General features: G+C 38.2%; 1 protein-coding gene across 3 annotated transcripts in view; it reads left to right on the forward strand.

Annotated features, from left to right (window-relative positions):
• Positions 1-36: 36 nt before the first annotated feature.
• Positions 37-22,471, forward strand: part of KNTC1 (kinetochore associated 1) — a 70,504-nt gene continuing 48,069 nt past the window's right edge. The window contains exons 1-19 of one of the 3 annotated variants that reach the window (XM_027566906.1): positions 37-313; positions 2,359-2,537; positions 3,198-3,318; positions 7,261-7,376; positions 8,226-8,304; positions 9,727-9,804; positions 11,305-11,339; positions 11,575-11,685; positions 12,662-12,755; positions 13,120-13,172; positions 13,386-13,501; positions 13,999-14,053; positions 14,577-14,675; positions 15,793-15,836; positions 15,942-16,007; positions 16,100-16,175; positions 20,811-20,936; positions 21,027-21,116; positions 21,502-21,555. In XM_027566906.1, coding sequence (XP_027422707.1) covers positions 2,409-2,537; positions 3,198-3,318; positions 7,261-7,376; positions 8,226-8,304; positions 9,727-9,804; positions 11,305-11,339; positions 11,575-11,685; positions 12,662-12,755; positions 13,120-13,172; positions 13,386-13,501; positions 13,999-14,053; positions 14,577-14,675; positions 15,793-15,836; positions 15,942-16,007; positions 16,100-16,175; positions 20,811-20,936; positions 21,027-21,116; positions 21,502-21,555 — 1,542 coding nt within the window. In that variant the 5' untranslated portion in view covers positions 37-313; positions 2,359-2,408. Of the gene's footprint in view, positions 314-333; positions 1,984-2,358; positions 2,538-3,197; positions 3,319-7,260; positions 7,377-8,225; positions 8,305-9,726; positions 9,805-11,304; positions 11,340-11,574; positions 11,686-12,661; positions 12,756-13,119; positions 13,173-13,385; positions 13,502-13,998; positions 14,054-14,576; positions 14,676-15,792; positions 15,837-15,941; positions 16,008-16,099; positions 16,176-20,810; positions 20,937-21,026; positions 21,117-21,501; positions 21,556-22,471 lie in introns of those variants that run through there. The other 2 variants (XM_027566907.1, XM_027566908.1) reach the window with 2 other exon arrangements.

Raw genomic sequence — 22,471 nt, forward strand, 5'->3', positions numbered from 1 at the left:
GTAGCAACGCGGTTAGACGGTGATTGGTTGTTCTTTTGAAGGAGCCGGTAAGGCGGGGAGAGGGCGGGGCCAAGGACGTACCACAGAAAGATCTGCCTGGATTTCAGAACTGGTGGAATTTAGGGTGGGGCGACTTCCTATTTCGCTTCTAGAGCAATCTTGGCCTCCCCTAGTCGCCGTAGAAGGGGTTGGGCTTGGTTTTCTCCCGCCAATTTAAACCTGTGGCAAAGACCCTAAAGACTCTAGTAGCGGTTGTGGGAACGTGGATGCGGGGGAGGTAAATTTGAGTGTTCTTTAATTTCTTCAATTGCAGGTGAGGAGGGGGAACCACGCTACTATAGGAGCTGGGGGGTGGGGTGGTTTTAGGTCGAAATAGGAGAAACCTCAGCTCAGTTTGGGGTGTTATCCTGTTAAGACGCCGGCGGGAGATTGGTTGGAGTTGTTTCTTGCTGGCCCATGTCTAGCTGAGAGCCTATTTGAAACTTTCATTTCGTTTAATTCGTTTATGTGTTCACTTAGCACCCAGAGTAATCTCAGACTTAATCACATCACTCACAGGCCTACTTAGTATTTTTTCCACCCTAGCACTGAGGATGAAAGCCAATCTTGTAATCAAGGATTCATTGGTTCCACCTGTTGGTTTAGCCCCCGCACTATCCCATTCTTCATATGGCCCTACAGCAGCCACAAACTCATTCCACCCTCTGCATCTTTGATATTTGGCCTGCATCTTTGTCCCCCCTGAGCCTTGCATAGTTGCCTTGTCTTGTTATTGGGATCTCAGCTCAGTTGTCATCTCTTTCCCCTTCCAGATTTTTCTTATGCGCCACCCCCTGTTCACCTGAGCATTATTTGTAGTTGTGCATTTACTTATTTTTTCATAGGGAAGCAGTATAACAGTTAATAACTGGCATGAATTTGAATCTTCTCTAGCGACATCGTTAACTCATTTTAGGTGACCATGGCCATTTACTTAGTTCCTGATTCATGCTTCTCACCTGTAAAATGGATTGTGCAGATTAAATGAATAATACATTCAAACTATTTTGCCTGCTAAATACCGCATTTATTTTTGTCTGTCTTTCCTATGGGATATGAATTTCATAATGACAAAGACCTTTTCTGTCTTCTTCACAGATGTATTCCCAGCTCCTAGAACAGTGCCTGACACATAGTAAACTTTTGTCAAACGAGTGTGACATACCTGGGAGGCTGATAATATTTCTCTGTTCTTACAGATGTGGGACTCCGAAACTCATAGAAGTATTTACTTCAGCCTGTCTTAATCTCCCAATTCCCGCCCAAACACAGACACTAAAATTATTGTCTATTCTAATGTGCCTTGTTTTCGTGCCCTTGCTTACATTCCTAGTAAGAGCTCTTCCAATATTTAAAAAGCTCCTGTAAGTACTAGCTCAAATGTTACCTTCTTCCACCAATACAGTAGTGGATTAGCTGCACTTAAAAGTGAGTGCTTGCCGTGAAACCAAGCATTGTTTTGTGAACGTTTGAAACTGGTAGTGACCTTTCTGGCTATGTACAACTGTATTCCTATTTTACAGAAGAGAATTGAGGAACAGAAAGGTTAAATTACTTGCTTGACCACAACAGATTATTAAATGTAAAAGAGCTCCAAGTCAAAAATCATTTCTTTCCTGTACTGTTACTGTCAAAGATTTAAAAAAATATCTGAGCAGTTATCAAAACAACTGTAACTATTTGGTTATTTTCCCCTCCAGTCTTGATCCAAGCATTGCTTTTCATTTTAGTATTCTATGCCCTGGAGACCCAGTGAAATGAGTTATTTAAGTCCTTGCTGATGAAATAGTTAAGTGACTCCTAAGGTTGCAGACACACTCTTTGGTCCAGTCAGAAGCCTGATCCGTTTTTTTCCACCTCTTGTTAAGATTTATGGCGTAACAATTCTGGAAACATGAATGGACATGGTTTTTTAAGTTCGTCTGGAACCGTAACCAACCTAAGGTATCCCAGACAATATGCATTCAGAAAGTTCACTGTTTTTTGCTATTCTGGTTAAAGATGTTTTTCAAATGAAAGCTTGTTATAATTTCACCTAGGTATACAAAATACTAGAAACTCTAGGACACATTGGTAAGATCGAAATTGCCCGTGTCCCTAAACCAGTATGTTCTTCTCTAGTGATAATCATAGTTCTAGTTCCATATATCTTATTGATCCAAAGTGTCTAGTGACCACAAAAATAACACAGAGAAGTCTCTGTTTATTGGTGTGTATGTGTATATTTGTATACATATATATATATGTATTTAATAAAGCCTTTTTATTTCCCAAGGAGCTGGAGTCTATGCAACGATGTAATTTGGTCTGATTTTACAGTTGTCATAGGGAAGGCAGTGATTCCTGATCAGGAAAACAATCTCAGAAACATGTGGAATGATATTGAGCTGCTAACAAATGATGATACAGGAAGTGGGTACCTAAGTGTTGGTTCAGGAAAAGAACACGGAACCGCTTTATATCAAGTAGATTTACTAGCAAAGATCTCCTCTGAAAAGGTAATGGTTATGTTGCTGTTTTCATTCACAAAATTTTTACTGTGTTTACTAAGACTGATAGCCACAAGGTAGTTGTTTATAAATGAGTATAGTCCTTTCTCGGGGATTCAAAGTTTAGTGTCAGGTTACTGGAAATTTCCATCTGAATTCCCCATACATCATTTTAAGGTCAATATTCCAAACCTAACTTTTCATACATCCTCTTGACATTTTAGAAACACAGATGTATGCAAAAATGATACAAAGAATATCTACCACCAGCTTAGGAAGTAAAACATTACCTAGAATTGAAGCAAGCCCCTGGGGTCTCTCCCTGATGGTCCAGTGGCTAAGACTCCACGTTCCCAATGCAGGATTCAATCCCTGGTCAGGGAACTAAATCTTATATGCTGCAACTCAGAGTTCGCATGCCACAGCTAAAGACCCTGCATGCCACAAAAAGATCTAGGATCCTGTGTGCCACAACTAAGACACGGTGCAGCCAAATAAGTAAACATTAAAAAAAAGAGAAACACTTGACTAAGAAGTTATATGGGCTCAAGAAAAGAGGCCTGTCAAGTGAAGTTTTAAACTTGGGTGCTTGGGTGATGACATCATTGATGACTGTTGTTAAACATGTATGAAAATGCTTTATTTTCGTCCTACTTTTCCCTCCCCCAGGCCTCATTAAATCCAAAAATACAAGCATGCAGCTTAAGTGATGGGTTTATTATTATAGCAGACCAATCGGTGATACTGTTGGACAGTATTTGTAGATCTCTTCAGTTACATCTTACATTTGGTAAGTCTAACGTAATGCAGTAAACAAATTGGAAGTCAACTATATCTTGCTGCCAATTTCTACAGCATTGCCTTTTCTTTACTCCATTATTTATAAGACTTGAAATTAAACTGATTTTAAGAAATGAATCTTGAGTACCAGATGGAGAGGATACTGAGATGATCCTTTCTGTCAATAAGTCTAGGGAAAAGCATACTAGGAGAGCAACAGTTGATTTGCAGGGTTTTTGTATTAGTAGAAAACGGCTTCCCTGGTGGCTCAGTGGTTAAGAATCTGCCTGTAATGCAGGAGACACAGGTTTGATCCCTGGCTCAGGAAGATCCCCTGGAGAAGAGCATGGTAACCCATTCCAGTATTGCCTGGAGAATCCCATGGACAGAGGAGCCTGGTGGGCCACAGTCCATGAGGTCGCAGAGTCAGACACGACTGAAGCTACTTAGCACACACGCATGTTCAAGTTCCTGGATCTTATGCATAATTTCAATACCATCAGGAAATATTTGAATACTTCTAGCACTATATATATTTAAAATGTGCTTATGAATGAATTCCTATTGGATTAAAGAGCTTTAAGTATGTATATGCAAATATGGATTTAAGAGTAAACTAAGGGACAAACAAGTCAGTGGTTTTGTTGGAAAATAGGTGAAAATATTGTGAAAGTTTTTCTGAAATTTTTGAATGGTTCTATGAAGACCTACAAGACCTTTTAGAACTAACACCCAAAAAAGATGTCCTTTTCATTATAGGGGACTGGAATGCAAAAGTAGGAAGTCAGGAAACACCTGGACTAACAGGCAAATTTGGCCTTGGAGTACGGAATGAAGCAGGGCAAAGGCTAATAGAGTTTTGCCAAGAAAATGCACTGGTCATAGCAAACACCCTCTTCCAACAACACAAGAGAAGACTCTACACATGGACATCACCAGATGGTCAACACCGAAATCAGATTGATTATATTCTTTGCAGCCAAAGATGGAGAAGCTCTATACAGTCAGCAAAAACAAGACCAGGAGCTGACTGTGGCTCAGATCATGAATTCCTTATTGCCAAATTCAGACTGAAATTGAAGAAAGTAGGGAAAACCACTAGACCATTCAGATATGACCTAAATCAAATCCCTTATGATTATACAGTGGAAGTGAGAAATAGATTTAAGGGCCTAGATCTGATAGTAGAGTGCCTGATGAACTATGGACTGAGGTTCGTGACATTGTACAGGAGACAGGGATCAAGACCATCCCCATGGAAAAGAAATGCAAAAAAGCAAAATGGCTGTCTGGGGAGGTCTTACAAATAGCTGTGAAAAGAAGAGAAGAGAAAAGCAAAGGAGAAAGTATCTGAATGCAGAGTTCCAAAGAATAGCAAGAAGAGATAAGAAAGCCTTCCTCAGCGATCAATGCAAAGAAATAGAGGAAAACAACAGAATGGGAAAGACTAGAGATCTCTTCAAGAAAATTAGAGATACCAAGGGAACATTTCATGCAAAGATGGGCTCGATAAAGGACAGAAATGGTATGGACCTAACAGAAGCAGAAGATATCAAGAAAAGGTGGCAAGAATACACAGAAGAACTGTACAAAAAAGATCTTCACGACCCAGATAATTACGATGATGTGATCACTGACCTAGAGCCAGACATCCTGAATGTGAAGTCAAGTGGGCCTTAGAAAGCATCACTAGGAACAAAGCTAGAGGAGGTGATGGAATTCCAGTGGAGCTATTTCAAATCCTGAAAGATGCTGCTGTGAAAGTACTGCACTCAAGATGCCAGCAATTTTGGAAAACTCAACAGTGGCCACAGGACTGGAAAAGGTCAGTTTTCATTCCAGTCTCAAAGAAAGGCAATGCCAAAGAATGCTCAAACTACTGCACAGTTGCACTCATCTCACACGCTGGTAAAGTAATACTCAAAATTCTCCAAGCCAGGCTTCAGCAATATGTAAACCGTGAACTTCCTGATGTTCAAGCTGGTTTTAGAAAAGGCAGAGGAACCAGAGATCAAATTGCCAACATCCGCTGGATCATGGAAAAAGCCAGAGAGTTCCAGAAAAACATCTATTTCTGCTTTATTGACTATGCCAAAGCCTTTGACTGTGTGGATCACCATAAACTGTGGAAAATTCTTCAAGAGATGGGAATACCAGACCACCTGACCTGCCTCTTGAGAAATCTGTATGCAGGTCAGGAAGCAACAGTTAGAACTGGACATGGAACAACAGACTGGTTCCAAATAGGAAAAGGAGTACGTTAAGGCTGTATATTGTCACCCTGCTTATTTAACTTAAATGCAGAGTACATCATGAGAAACACTGGGCTGGAAGAAGCACAAGCTGGAATCAAGATTGCCAGGAGAAATATCAATAACTTCAAATATGCAGATGACACCACCCTTATGGCAGAAAGTGAAGAGGAACTAAAAAGCCTCTTGATGAAAGTGAAAGAGGAGAGTGAAAAAGTTGGCTTAAAGCTCAACATTCAGAAAACGAAGATCATGGCATCTGGTCCCATCACTTCATGGGAAATAGGTGGGGAAACAGTGTCAGACTTTATTTTTCTGGGCTCCAAAATCACTGCAGATGGTGACTGCAGCCATGAAATTAAAAGACGCTTACTCCTTGGAAGGAAAGTTATGACCAACCTAGATAGCATATTAAAAAGCAGAGACATTACTTTGCCAACAAAGTTTCGTCTAGTCAAGGCTATGGTTTTTCCTGTGGTCATGTATGGATGTGAGAGCTGGACTGTGAAGAAGGGTGAGCGCCGAAGAATTGATGCTTTTGAACTGTGGTGTTGGAGAAGACTCTTGAGAGTCCCTTGGACTGCAAGGAGATCCAAGCAGTCCATTCTGAAGGAGATCAGCCCTGGGATTTCTTTGACAGGAATGCTAAAGCTGAAACTCCAGTACTTTGGCCACCTCATGCAAAGAGTTGATTCACTGGAAAAGACTCTGATGCTGGGAGAGATTGGGGGCAAGAGGAGAAGGGGACGACAGAGGATGAGATGGCTGGATGGCATCACTGACTCGATGGACGTGAGTCTGAGTGAACTCCGGGAGTTGGTGATGGACAGGGAGGCCTGGCGTGCTGCGATTCATGGGGTCGCAAAGAGTCGGACACGACTGAGCGACTAAACTGAACTGAATTGAGAGAAATTGAAGTGTTTTTGTGAGAAGAGCTGAAAAATTAATGAATTATTTTAAAACAAAACTTAGCTGAAAAGGAATTAGAAGGTATGCACATGAGAATAAAATCTTGATCTCAACATGTAGGAGGAAAACCCATATTTTGTGTAATCTTAGCATATCTACCCTGATGGGGCCACAAGATTCAGTTTCACCAATGGAAAGTGAAACTCTGTCTACATATAGTACTCTGTGTACAGATATTACTAGTGAATAATTTTAGTTATAAACAATTTACTTTCTACTGCCTTTTGTCTTAGTCTTCCCCTTTCAGTCTTCACTTCCCCCTGGCCTTCTTGCTTTTGTGCAAACAATAACTTTCTCACCTCCTTCAAATTTTTGTTCAGATCTGACAAAGGGAGCTGTCCTGAGCACACCAATTAATACCACATGGCTCTTCAGAGCTCTGTTTCCCTCCTCTGCATCACCTTTGTTTGTGTCATATAATTAGATTGTTATGCTGACTGTTTATCATCTATTTCTGCCTTAGCATTTGAGTTCCATGAAGATGGGACTCTTGGTAATATTCTCAGATGTATACAAAAGGCCTTGAGCAATGCTTAGCCTATCAGTGCTCAGCAAATATTTATTGACTAAGAGTCAGTAGCATTCCTTTTGCCATTAATCACTACTTTCCTGAAATATTTAAAAGAAGCTTCTTAAATCGTTGACTTTTAATAACAAAATTTGCGATTCTTTGTATTGAAAATAAGCATTTTTGGAGGAAGCTTGGCATAACTTTGATTTGAAATTTTCAGATACTGAAGTGGATGTAGTTGGCCTGTGTCAAGAAGGAAAGTTTCTTTTGGTTGGGGAGAGAAGTGGCAACCTACATCTTATTCATGTAACGTCAAAGCTAACATTACTCACCAATGTAAGAGCTTGTTACCTTGTTATGTTTTTCATCTTCATTATCTAAATTCTGAACTATCTCTTAGCTAAAAACTCTAGCAAAGCTTTGCTTGATTTGTGTTTTAAATTACAAGAATAATGCTTCTTAACGTTGAATTTAAGAATCATAGCTTAGAAACTGAAAAAAATGCATAACCTGAAAGTTGAGAATTACGTTTTTTTGGGTGGACTTTCTGAGAACTTTAAGCCCAGGGGGCAGTCTCTCAAGATAGCTCTGAGGGACTGCTCTGAAGAAGTAAGAGAGGAGCTAGGATATATAGGAGTTTTGCAAGACAGACCATATAGTTGGAACATCAAAAGAGTACTGTTAACTAAAGAAAATCAGGTATCTCAGGTTAATGAATTTAGTGTTTTCTATGTATGGGAAGATGCAAGAGTGGGCTCACTGAAATCATTCCTTGATATGTGCACCTTTACCACCCAGGGCCAGTATCAGGCACTTCCCCATCCAGAGTCCCTTCCGTGTACACGTGGGAGTAGCTGCCGTGGCTGAGGGCTGGCCAGTGGGCAGCCTGTTCATCTCCATCCTGAGTTCCCTCATGGCTGGATGTGGCTGCAGCATCCTTTGTTTGCTGAAATGGCAGGCAACATTTTTTAATCCACAAAACATGACATAAGTGCAAAATGGAAAAATTACAGTTTGAAGACTGTATACTTGTCCATAACAGTTTTCCATTTCAAGACTAAAATGTTTGGGATATAGGTAAAATTATTGCTAATGATAATTGATAACCCTCGAGTTTAAAGAAAATAATCTTTGATTGTATTTTTCTGGGTTTAATCTTATCATTTGATATTAATTTGTAATTAGGCATTTGTTCAGAAAGCTAACGATGAAAATCAGTGTACTTACCGGAATCTTGTTATTGAGAAAGATAGTTCAAGCGAAGGTAAGTTTTTAAATTTCTTTTTTAATATCTTCTTAATAATGTTCAGTCAAAAAATCAGATTTGTACTTAATATATTAGGTAAATTAATTTGCACTAGGTGGCTCAGTTGGTAAAGAATCCGCCTGCAATGCAGGAGACCTGGGTTCGATCCCCTGGAGGAGGAAATCAACCCACTCCAGTATTCTTGCCTGGAGAATCCCTGTGGACAGAGGAGCCTGGCGGGATATAGTCCATGGGGTCACAAAGAGTGGGACACAACTGAGTGACTAGCACTTACACAAAGTTAAACTTTTGGGGTGCAATTAATATTGTTTTAAAAAAAAGTTTATTTTAGATCTTTTCAGAGGCTTAAATGTTAACTCTTCTTAAATAATATATCCTAAACTTTTTTATAGTTTTAAGAGTTCTATAGATAATTAAGGATACATAATATTCTTTTAAAATGTTGTTATGGATTTTAGTATATTTATTATACTTCTTTTTTTTTTTTAATTTTTTTAAATTAATTTTATTTTATTTTTAAACTTTACATAATTGTATTAGTTTTGCCAAATATCAAAATGAATCCACCACAGGTATACATGTGTTCCCCATCCTGAACCCTCCTCCCTCCTCCCTCCCCATACCATCCCTCTGGGTCGTCCCAGTGCAGCAGCCCCAAGCATCCAGTATCGTGCATTGAACCTGGACTGGCATCTCGTTTCATACATGATATTTTACATGTTTCAATGCCATTCTCCCAAATCTTCCCACCCTCTCCCTCTCCCACAGAGTCCATAAGACTGTTCTATACATCAGTGTCTCTTTTGCTGTCTCGTATACAGGGTTATCGTTACCATCTTTCTAAATTCCATATATATGCGTTAGTATACTGTATTTATGTTTTTCCTTCTGGCTTACTTCACTCTGTATAATAGGCTCCAGTTTCATCCACCTCATTAGAACTGATTCAAATGTATTCTTTTTAATGGCTGAGTAATACTCCATTGTGTATATGTACCATAGCTTTCTTATCCATTCATCTGCTGATGGACATCCAGGTTGTTTCCAAGTCCTAGCTATTATAAACAGTGCTGCGATGAACATTGGGGTACACGTGTCTCTTTCCCTTCTGGTTTCCTCAGTGTGTATGCCCAGCAGTGGGATTAACAAACGTTAACTGGCCTTTATTTTGATGTAGCTGAGATTATTTTTTTCTGGTGAATGAAGTTTGGTTTATAAAAGTTTCTAAGAAGTAATTTTGCTTTTACAGATAATTTACCAACTCTCTATAAATAACTTTTATCTGTGTTGCTACTATATTATTTGGTTATTAGACTTTAAATGAGCAAATGGACATATTTTTAAGCTAGGTCCAGACTCTGATTTAAATTTTTTATTGATGTGCCTTTTAAAGAAGCTGGCTTGATTTTATTTTAATAGATACCTATTATATGCTGCTGCTTACAAACAATGGACTTTTTTATATTACGAACCTTCAGCTTGTAAAAATTCAACAAGGTAAGTAATGTATTATTTTCTTATTACTGATTTGCAGCGAATTTTTTTTTGAGCAAAGGGCTCTTTTTTTTATCAATAATTTTATTAATTTTTTGTTTTCACTGGGTCTTTGTTGGTGAGCGTGTGCTTTCTCTATTTACAGAGATCAGGAATTCTGCTCTCCTGTCGCGATGTGCAGGCTTTTCATTGTTGTGGCTTCTTTTCCTGTGGAACACGGGCTCTAAGGGGGCATGGGCTTCAGTAGTTGCAGTTCCTCAGCTGTAGAGCACAGGCCCAATGTTGTGGTGCACAGGCTTAGTTGCTTCTCAGCATGTGGGATCTTCCCAAACCAGGAATTGAACCTGTGTCTCCTGCATTGGCAGGCATAGTCTTTACCGTTGAGTCACCAAGGAAGCCCCACAGCAATATTTCTTATGTGTTTTCCAAGTAATTTTAACATAGTCTCTTCGAGAATATTTTAGTGTAACTCCATTCTTTGATACTGGGCATACTTTGAGTATTCGTAATATACTTATTCTCCAAGTTAGGGCTGCAACAGAATCTGAAGAACTATTTATTTATAGCCTTCAAGGACTTTACAACTTAGTCGGAGAGACGGGCGATATGCTAACATAGTAATAAATGCTTTTTGTTGAAATGAATGAACCTGTAAACTGAAATGATTGCATTAATAATTAATAATACAGAGCAGTAATCTCGAGTGTGTTAGTGAATTGTGTGGATCTTATATCCCTCTGAGCTGGCAGAGATTGAGGAATTGATTCTAGGCATGTATTCAACAATTTTTTTTTTTTTTAAAGATCTACTATGTGCTAAGAAGGCTTCTCAGGTGGCACTAGTGGTAAGGAACCCACCTGCCAATGCAGGAGACATAGGAGATAAGAATTCAATCCCTGGGTGGGAAGATCCCCTGGAGGAGGGCATGGAAACCCACTCCAGTATGTATGCCTGGAGAATCCCATGAACAGAGGAACCTGATGGGCTACAGTGCCAGGGTCACAAAGGTCACAAAGAGTCGGACCCAACTGAAGCGATTGAGCATGCTTGCACACATGTGCTAAGGATGTGCCAGATGCTGGGGCTATGAGGAGATTTAAGGTACACAGTTCTCTAAGTTTGATGAAGGAGCTGGACAAGTGAAACTGCTCTTCCAAAAGGGAGTGCAAAGTGTTGAGGACATCACAGGTAGCACTTCAGAGCTTGACTAGGAGAGTTGGGACAGGGAGAAGACGCTGAGTAGGAAGAACCGTGGTGCGTGAACGTGTGGAGAGGCCCTATAAGGATATAAGACACGCTGGCAGGTGCCCTGAGTACAACATGCCATCACAGTTTATTTCTTTGGTCAAGGGCAAAACTGAAAAGTCACCAGCACTTTATTAATTTCTGACCAGTTGTTCTTCTCACTAGATTGTATATAATTTCATCTTGACACAAAAGGGGAGACTTGTATGTATTTTATGTCATACTATAAATTTAGCCTACTTTGTCTTTTTCATGCAGCGATTGAAAAGGCAGACTTCGATACAGCTAAGAAGGTAAGAAGACAAGACCACACTGTCTTCTTAAAACTTAAATGCCAGTTTAGGAAAGTGTTTCTGCATAATTGTCTAATGGTTGATTTGGGGGAATTAGCATAATAAAACATTTTAATGACATTCCCATTAAAAGATACATTTGTAACTGTTGATTTAACTGATTTTTATCAATCTTTCCAAGGAGTTTGGACTATGGAGCATATATATAACATTCTTATTTTTTTAAATCTTGCAGTTACAAGGACAAATCAAGTCCAGCTTTATTTCTACTGAGAATTATCATACTCTCGGTTGTCTCAATCTTGTGGCTGGTGATTTAGCAAGCGAAATCCCTGTGATAATTGGGGTAATTCTTTTTTTTATAAAATTTCAAATTTCTTTTTCTGAAACATTTCTTCATTAAAACATAGTTTTGGTAAAATTGTGAATTTGTAGTGTATAGCAGAAACAGGGAAATTAGAAAATTTCATGAAATTAACTCAATAGAGTTAACTAAGTTTCTACATGGGAAAAACTATTGCATCTTTATTTTCACTAATCTCTACCTGACATTTAGCATGTCTTTAAGTTAGGGCTTCCCAGGTGGCTCAGATGGTAAAGAATCTGCCTGTAATACAGGAGACCTGGATTCGATCCCTGGGTCCAGAAGATCCGCACAAGAAGGGAATGACTTCCAGTATTCTTACCTGGAGAATTTCATGGAGAGGAGCCTGATGGGCTATATAGTCCATGGGGTTGCAAAGAGTTGAGCAACTAACACTTTCACTTTTCACTTCAGCTATGAGTGCAACAGCAGCAAACAAAACATCTAATATCATATTCGTGGAGTAGGCAAAAATTCTATATTGAATTATATTATTACAGCATTTACAACATGTTTGCTTGCCAAATTTATATATTAAGCAGGTATTTTTCCCTATCTAGTGAGTGTATCCTGTTCAGTATTTCATCGGGCGTCAAATAATTTGAAATGAATATTTATGAATTTTTTTCAAATAGTAATTATTTTAATGACAGTACTTCATCAAGCACTGTATTTATCTCATAATTCTAGAGGAAGTCTTAAAGCTTATCTGGTGTCTCTAAGTTGCCTGAACGTGCCTGCTCCTTGTTAAATGTTCATGTGGTAGGAGTTCACTTTTCTTTTCATTCTGTTCTCTTGAAAACTAAGAGAGGAACAGGATGATAACAGCTAGCTGAGCTTGAATATATATAAATATATTTTGAAATTAGTCACATGTACAACTTTGATGTTTCTACCTGGAAGAGAACTTGGGTCTGAAACCAAGTTTGTAATTGACATACTGTTTTCACTTCTGTAGGGAACTGGCAGTTGTGCACTCTCAAAATGGGAGCCAGATTCTTCCAGGAAAGGGATGACAGTTAAGAGTGTTATTGATTCAGAGATTATCAAAGGTAAAAATAAGTTAATGAAACTACTTTTGGTAATTGAAAGTGAGTTGTTATTTTCATGTCAATATGCTAAGTCTAGCATGTGGCCCATTTTAGCAAATAACTCTTGCGAACAAGCCAGCTTATTAGTCTATGATTGTCTGCATATTTGACTTCTTGGAGCATTGCTGTTGTTACTCTTCATTTTGGGAGGTTTTTTGTTTTAGTAGTCATCCAGAAAAGTAGAGGGGAGGAAATAAATGGGAATGGAAACTTCTTGTTTAAGTGCACTTCTGCCTCTTCATAAGTATGTTAGTTTACTGTCTTAAATATGGCGATACATAACCCAGAAACGAAGGCCTTACACACCTTGCTTTCTCTTTTGTAGGTGCAAAGAAGTTCCAGCTAATAGACAACCTACTTTTTGTTCTTGATACTGATGTATGTTTCTGATATTTCGCCTTAAGTATTTTCACTTGGTTTTATATTTAACAGTGGAAATGTTGTTAAACTTTACCAAGACAAGGACTTTAGCTGGGGTGAATTACTGTCTTGTGTAATGTACTTTATTTCAGTTACATATCAAAAGATAGATTCCCAAATGTAAATTTTTAGCCATTAAGAGGATGTGTCAATGAAATGTCTCTTTTGCAGAACGTGTTGAGCTTATGGGATATTTACACCCTAACTCCCATATGGAACTGGCCTGTCCTTCATGTAGAAGAGTTTCTTCTCACTACAGAAGCAGAGTCACCTTCATCAGTCACCTGGTACATTATGACACTCAACATTGATTTCCCTTCTGTTAGAACCAGGTTTCTTGCCTGGTTCTGATCAGATCTTTGCTACCCCGTGGTCTGTACAATCCATGGAATTCTCCAGACCAGAATACTGGAGTGGGTAGCCTTCCCTTCTCCAGGGAATCTTCCCAACCCAGGGATCAAACCTAGGTCTCCCTCATTGCAGGCAGATTCTTTACCAGCTGAGCCACCAGGGAAGCCCCATTATGTGTTACATTACAAATAACACTGTGAACAGACTGACAGGGTAAAGACCATTTCATTATTAGCCATTAAGGACAAATGGGTTACGCAAAAAGCTCCAAATGAATGTGTTAGAAAGAGTGTCAGTCTAGGCCATAAACACTGAGAAGTCAAATTCATTATCTTCTGTGTGAATAAATTTTTATACAAGGATATCACTTTGACTTAGCTTATATCTAGCAACTGGCTTATGTGATTCACTTAAACCTTCTTTTCTCTTTCAGGCAAGGGATTACAAATCTCAAATTAGTGGCTCTAACAACTACTACTAATAAGAAGGTTTGGGAGAATTTATTTCACATTTGTCCATATTATGTGTTAGAAATAGCATTAATACAAAACTAGTTGTTAAGTAGTCTTGAAATATATTAGCTCTTAGTTCACACAGGTACTTGACAGATCAGAAATAACCCTGCAGAGCTCTTTTTTCTCATCTAAAAAACAAAGTATAAATCTCTGTTCCATACTTTAATTGGAGCATTTCCATAAGAAAATGCTTATTATAGTGATACTTCATAGTTCTGACACTGAGGAATTACATTTGCCTTACGTTTACATTTGTCTTCCAAATTACATTCGCCTTAGGTTCAAATTGTAAAATGGACTCCAGGTAGCAGATTTAGAAGATGGGATAGGATATAATTTTATATGTAACCTTTAAATGATACAGTAACAGATTTACTTATTTTTTCAATTAACTTTGTATCAAATGTTTTCATCTATGTCCTGGATTGTAAGTGCTATCTTGTGCTTAGAGGTTTATACTGACCTAAGAAATTCATAGCTGTCTTGTTTTTCTTAGATGAAAAACCTTGTGGTCTGTTCATTACCTGCGATGGAAATACTGTATTCTTTGGAAGTATCTGGTATTTCTTCTCTGGTGCAAACAGGAATTAGCACGGTAAGCTGACATGTATTTTGAACTACTTTATAGCAACAACAGCAAAAACAATTAAGAATAACTGAGTCAAGAATGAGTGGAACCTAGTGGAATACCTGGATAGATCTCAGGTTTATAACTATATTTATTGTTATCATAGGTCTTGAGCTACATTTATTTGTAGGAGGTCGGTTTTCATTTAAAAAGACAAGAAAATTAATTGACTAAGACATCAGTCAATTGCATATTCAGTTTTCTTGTCTGTTCACAGGGAATATAAATAATTGTTAATTTGGGAGAGGTTATCACTTTTTACTTATTTTTTAACTGTTATCCTAAAAAAGTTTTTTCTTACTATGTTTCATCTCTTTTTTATACATATGCCCTGTATTTTTTCCAAACCATTTGGAAATTACTTTCAGACATCATAACCTCTCATCTCTAATTTCAGCAGGTATCTCCTAAAGAGTCAAGCCATTCTTCTAAAACATAGTCATCACACTCACAACATTTAACATTAATGCAATATTATTGTGAAATATGCCATCCAAATTCAAATTTTACCAATAGTGCCAATTACTTGAGAACTTTTTTTTTTCCTGACCTAGGATTCAGTCAAGCATCACAAATTGAATTTTGTTGTTGTGGTCACATGGTGGTTTACTTTAATCTCTAAAACTTCCCTAGTCTTATTTTGGTCTTTTCCGACACATTTTCTTGAGTACTAGTAGAATGGTTGAATGTTCCTCCATTTGGATCTGTCAGCCTCGTCATGATTAGATTTGTGCTAAGCTTTTCTGGCCAGGATCCTGCATAGGTGATGTTGTGTCCTGACTGGATCACGTTAAGGGACTCAAGTTTACTCATCTTGTTATTGGTGCTGTTAAATTTGATCACTTGGTTAAAGCAGATCTACCAGATTTCTTCCTTGTAAAGGTATACGTTCCCCCTGATAATTAGTAAGTGATTTCTGTGGTACTATTTTGAGACTGTGGGAATATTCTTTTCTTCAACAGTTTTTCCCGGTAATTTTAGAATCCATTGATGGATAATTTCTGCCTAAACCAGTTGTTACTGTAGTAACTATAAAGTGAATTGATAGCATTTCTCAATTTTAAACATGTTTTTACTCTTGTAGGATACCATATACCTTCTGGAAGGAATTTTCAAAAATGATCCAAGGTAGGTCACATTTTGTTTATCAGATGCATCATTAAATAACAGCATAGTTAAAACTTATTTACTAATATTAAATGACAAATGTCAATATTAAAATGTTTTTTTCAGTTTGTCTGAAGACTCAGTCTCCGTTTTAGCACTCAGATGTCTTACAGAGGCTTTACCAGAAAACAGGTAACTTCTTTTTTTCTAAGCCTTACCTTAATGAAAGACTTGACTTCTCTGATTAATAAAAATTTTACTGAAATTTCTTTTCAATTTTTCAGATTGAGTCGGTTACTTCACAAACACAGATTTGCTGAAGCTGAGAGCTTTGCCATTCAGTTTGGACTAGATGTTGAGGTAATTATTCATGTATTCATTCATGTATTGAAAGCATTTCTTCATGTACTAGCGGCTGAGGAGACAAACAGGTAAAACATGATTGAGATTTAGTGTGATCAGACCTGTAATTAAGATATGACCAAATAGAGTAAGGGATTCAAAGGAGATACTGAACTTTTAAGTAGGGTGGAAAGACTTCCTGGAGGAGGTAATTTTATGTCTTATCTTGAAGATATTCCTGATAGTCCTGGGAGAGGAAGGGAATTCTAAGTATTAGGACACATGAAGAAAGTGAGGGATGGGACTTTCCTGGCAAACCAGTGGCTGGGGCTTCACCAACCAAAACAGGTGGGGTTGCAGGTTTGATTCCTAGTCAGGGAGCTAGGATCCCTCATGCCTAGAGGCTGGAACACCAAAGCATGGAGCAGAAACAACATTGTAACAAGTTCCGTGAAAACTTAAAAAAGAAAAATTCATCCCTTATTAAGAAGAAATTCACACAGATATTAAAAAGAAAGAAAGTGAGGGAGTCTTATGGTTTCCAGAAACTCCTAGTAATTAGTCAGGACTAGCATATAGGTTCATTGTGCATAGAAAGAAAAGGAGATGATGGAGAAGAAGGTCAGAGCCTAGAGGGCTTTGTGTGCACTGCAGAGGATTTAGGTTTTGTTCTGCAGGTGATAGGGAGCTACTAAGAATTTCACTGTATAAAGAGGGGAAATTGATAATGGGATTGAACCCGTATCTCAGTTGGAAGACTGAGCCAGTGCAGCGAGGTAGAGACATACAGGAGGGAAGGCCAAGAGAGGTGTGTAGAAGGTAGAAGCAGTGGGGCTCAGTGATCAAACAGGGTGATAATGTTGGGAAGGGACTTGCAGGACTCTGCTCAGTACACTAGTTGGAATGTGATGATATGACTTAAAATGAAGAGTGTTGTGGAAGAGTTAGGGATAACATATAAAGGGTTCTGCCTATGAACATTGCATGTGTGACTTCCCTAGTGGCTCAGTGGTAAAGAATCTGACTGCCAATGCAGGAGATATGGGTTCAATCCCTGGTCCGGGAAGATCCCACATGCACCTAAGCCCGTGTGCCACAACTATGGAGCCTGTGCTCTGGAACCGGGGAGCCGCAACTACTGAAGCCTTGTGTGCCCTAAGGCCCACACTCCCCAACAAGAGAATCCACTGCAGTTCCATGCAGAGTAGCCCCCACTCACCGCAACTAGAGAAAAGCCCTCACAGCAACAAAGACCTAGCACAGCCAAAAAATATAAATAAATAAATAAAATTATGTTTAAAAAAACATTGCATGTAAGGGATCTTATAAAATGAGGCTCTCTGATAGGAACCTGGAGAGTGATCTGAGCTGAATCTGGAGGTGGATAACACAGGGGAATGGCTCAGACCTCTCAAGGAGAATGTGGAGAGTCAGAAGAGATCTGAGTATGAGGTACAGGGCACCACCACATGGGACATAGAGGAAGAAGGGCGATGAACACATTTGGGAAGAAACCCACACAAATGTGCAATTGAAGAAGCCAAGGAAGAAGAAACTTTGAAGTTTAGGGAGGAGAATCCCTGGCAGTCCAGTGGTTAGGGCTTCTTGCTTTCACTGCTGAGGGCCTAGGTTCAATCCTTGGTTGGGGAACTACGGTCCCATAAGCCATGAGACGTGGCCAGAAGACAAAAAGTTGAGTGGAGAGTGATCAGCAGTTGCAAATATTACCGATAAAATCAAGCATAAAAACTGAAAGTTGTTGAATTTGGTGATTAGGAATTCATTGATAGCCCCTGAAAAGTCGTGGTAAGTAATGAAGGAGGGAGCCTAGTGGTAGTGAAGAACTAATATTTCCTTTGTGGGTGGTGAATATCCACGTGTTTGTTGTTTAAAAAATGTAGCATATTGGGGACTTCCCCACTGATCCAGTGGCTAGGACTCCAGTAATCCCAATGCAGGGGCCGGGGTTTGATTGTGGTTAGGGAACCAGATCCCCACGTGCTGCAACTGAGAGCTTGTGTGCTGTAGCTAAAGATCCCGTGTGCCACAAAGACCTGGCGTAATCAAATTTTAAAAAAGGGAATGGAAAAATGTAGCCTTTTATATTACATAACAACCTAAATGGGAAAAGAACTTGAAAAAGAGTAGATGCAGTGCATATGTATAACTGAATCATTTTGCTGTACACCTGAAATTATCACATTGTTAATCACCTATACTCCAATAATTAAAACGTTTTTAAATATAGCATTTTAAAACACACAAAAGAATTAATTCCATTTATTGTTTAAAAGTGTATATGAGTAAAGAAGTAAGTAAGTTAATGGGATAAAAAGCACCAAAATTAAGATAACAGATACTTCTAGTTCAGGGAAGGAGGATGACATGTTTGGAAGAAGAGAATGGGATCTTAAACTATATTAGTAATTGCTGCGGCCAGCACAGCAGGTAGGGAATCGAAAGTGGTCAATGCACAGTTTGGGAAAAAGAAACTAGAGACAGAATTAAAGTCTTAAAGATGGGACTGGGAGACTGAAGACCTCTTGGGTCAAGAGCCCTGTTCCTTGGAGCCACATCACTTTTATTTAGTGTTTTGGCAAGCAGAAAGTATTTTATGTTACCATGAAGTCCGCCTTCTGTGTCCCTGGTCATGTCTCCCATTTTATTGATTACTTTAAACTATCTTTGTTATTTTCTTGTGCAAGGGCTATCACCTAGCTGGAGGTCATAGACCTGAATATGCCTTGGGAAAACATCTTAGTGTGTGTACAAGCAGTGTTCTGAGCTTGCGCTGACCCGGCACTCCAAGGTCCACACTATGTTTTTCCTTAGCTTAGCAGGGTGTGACAACCCCAACTGATCAACCCGATGTACTTTTATTTGGGTGATGCTGTATTGCTATATTTTGCTTTTATTCTTTTCCCATGGCTATTTTCTCATGGCTTAGCCAGAGCAACAGGCGGCTGACTATTAACCCTGCAAGTAATGTGCTTTATTTTTTTTTATTTGAGTGATAGATATACAAATATTTGTTATATTATTATCTTGTTAAACATCTGAGAGTTTCTAATTTTTAAAAAGGTAAATAGAGCAAAAAATCAAAACCAGTGAAAGGTGTTTTCAGGTACTGGAGACACAGAACTAGAGAAACTACTCTTTTATATCTTTTTTATTTTATTTTTCTCTTTTAATAAAAAAAATGGGTGTACATGTGTTCATATGTACATCATGTATACATATCATTTTTAGTTTTCGGAACCAGAAAGCCCACGTTAAAATTGGTATTTTGTTTATAAGAAAGGAACCTGAAGTACTTCCCTGGCAGTCCAGTGATTAAGACTCCATGCTTTCAAAGCAGGAGGCTCTAGTTTGATCCCTGGTCGGGAAACAGATACCACATGCCACATGGCTAAAAGATAATTAAATAAAATTAAAAGAAAAAAGAAACCTGAAAATTTGGCTTTGTCTATATTCAAGTTGTATCTAGCAGCTAAAGAACCTTTGATGGAAAACTAGACATGAAACATAATTGTGTGGTCATCTTCTAAAAACGAGCTCCATTTATTAAAAAAATTTTTTTTAATTAATTAATTTGGCTGTGCTGGATCGTAGTTGCAGCACACGGGGTCTTCAGTCTTTAGTTGCAGTATGTGGGATCTTTGGTTGCAGTGTGCGAAGTCTTAGTTGTGGCATCTGGGATCTAGATCTTTGATCAGGATCAAACCTCGGCCCCCTTCATTGTCAGCACCGAATCTTAGCCACTAGATCACCAGGGAAGTCCCTCAATTAACTTCTGGACAGCATAATTTCAGACCTTCTCTTGAGTTTCAGGCTTTTTGGAAGGGGTTTTGAAATTTTTGTTCTGTTTGTTTATTTACTTTTGGGTGTGCTGGGTCTTCACTGCAGCATGCTGGTTTTCTCTAGTTGCAGCACATGGGGGCTGCTTGTAGAGCACAGGCTCTGGAGTGTGCAGGCTCAGTAGCTGTGGCTCATGGGCTTCTCTAGTTGTGCCGTGAAGGCTTAGTTGCCTCATGGCATAGGGATCTTAGTTCCCTGACCAGGCATTGAACTTGAGTCCCCTGCATTGGAAGGTGAATTCTTAACCACCGGAGCACTTGGGAAGTCCCAAGTTAAGTTTTCTCAGCCATACAATAGGGATCTTAGTATTTACCCATAGGATTATGATGAGGTTCAAATGCTTACTTAGGTTTTTATGAGAATTCACTGAGATAATTCACATAAAGCTCTTAGTACACTACTGGTCACATCTAGTGAGGACTCAGTAGAAATGATTTATGTAACTTTGCAATCTGGATTACCTTTCAGTTATCTAAGTGTTACCTTCTTTAATGCTTTTTTTTTTTTTTTAATATTTATTTTTATTTATTTACTTGGCTATACCAGGTCTTAGTTTTGGCATTTGGGATCTTTAGTTGCAGTATGTGGAATCTAGTTCCCTGACCAGGGATTGAACCCAGGCCCCCTGCATTAGGAGCACGGAGTCTTACCCACTGGACCACCAGGAAAGTCGCAATGCTTATTCTTGAACTGCATGAATACTCACTTTTTTCTTTTTTTAGTATACAGCATAAGGTTTCATCAACAAGTGTTATTTTGCTTCAGACTTCTTGATGTGGCATGTTTATATTACAGCTTGTTTACAAAGTAAAATCAAATGATATATTGGAGAAACTAGCTTTGAGTTCTCTGGACACCAGTGAGCAGACTAAATGGCAAAAACTTGTAAATGAAGCCAAGGAAAATCTACATAAAATCCAGGTATGTTTTCCCTGTTGTATACTGGAATATTCAGATTGATGGACTGATCTGCATTGTGTTGCCTTACCATGTCTGGCATTCATGCAACAGGATGATGAGTTTGTGATGAATTACTGCTTGGAGGCTCAGTGGATAACCTATGAAACCACCCATGAAATGCTAAATTATGCCAAAACCAGGGTAAGTTTTTCTAATGTTTGTTCATGTTAGTTTGTCTTATACAAAATAAATAATTTCCAGAAAGCTGAATTGTTTTTATATCAGTTTTTAAAGTGCATTTTTAATATACATATTTTTTCCAAGTGATGCCATTTTTTGCTATAGATTGTTCTTCTCACTGATCTTTGACTGAATACTGTTGCTAGTTAAATTCCTTAAAATCAAGGTGTAATATGGGCAAAATGTGAGCTGTTTTCATGCAATGCATTATTTTTAAGATATATAATTTCTTTATTCATCTCAGTTCAGTGCAATTTAATTTTTAAAAATGATTTTTTTACTTTAATTCACAGAATGGAGAACCTGACATAGCCAATATTCTAACTATGTTTCTTATTCATCTTAGCTTTTGAAGAAAGAAGATAAAACTGTTCTTGTCTATTCTGATGGCTTAAAAGAGGTAATTGCATTAGATTTATAGGTTAATTTGGGGATGAATGTACTAATAGAATATGCTTTTGAATTCAAGATAGGTCTGTACTTTTTCAAGAGCAAGTTACTTTAATACATTTTTCCTTATTGCAAAATGGGATTAATAATAGTACTTAAGGGTTATTTTGAAATCAAATGAAATATTTCCTCTTAGGTATTTTTTTAGTGATTGCTACCTCAAATAATTATAAATTATGATAGTTACGATGGTGTCAAAAAATATATGTGTGTGTACATGTACATACAGATCTTCTTAGACTTATGATGGGGTTATGTCCTGACCAACCCATCATTAAGCTGAAAATATTATAAGTGAAAAATACATTTAAGGGACTTTCCTGGCAGTCCAGTGGTTAAGACTCCGTGCTCCCAATGCAGGGGGCACAGCTTCCATCCCTGCTCGGGGAACTAAGATCCTGCATGCCGCATGCAAATAAAGAAAAGTACGTATAATACACCCAACCAACTGAACATCGTAGTTTGGCTTCGCCTACGTTAAATGTGCTCAGAGACTTACATTAGCTAGAGTTGAGCAAAATCATCTGACTTAAGGCCTACTTTGTAATAAAGTGTCAAATAGCTCATGTAATTTATTGAATACTGTACTGAAAGTGAAAACACAAAATGGTTGAAAGGGTATCAGTTGTTTGGGATTATGAGGCTGAAGGGGAGCTACAGCTTCTTAATTCTTCCCAGCATAAGAAAGTATTGTCTTGTATATTGTCATTAACACAGGAAGAGATCCAAATTTGAAGTGTGGTTTCTATTGAATGCATATTGGTTTTCCACCATCATAAAGTCAAAAAATCTTAAGTTGAACCATTGCATGTCAGGGACCATCTATATAATTTTTAACTCTTATCTTAAAGTAAATGTTTAGTATA

Source organism: Bos indicus x Bos taurus, chromosome 17, assembly GCF_003369695.1.
Source record: "Bos indicus x Bos taurus breed Angus x Brahman F1 hybrid chromosome 17, Bos_hybrid_MaternalHap_v2.0, whole genome shotgun sequence".
Classification (NCBI taxonomy): Eukaryota; Metazoa; Chordata; class Mammalia; order Artiodactyla; family Bovidae; genus Bos; species Bos indicus x Bos taurus.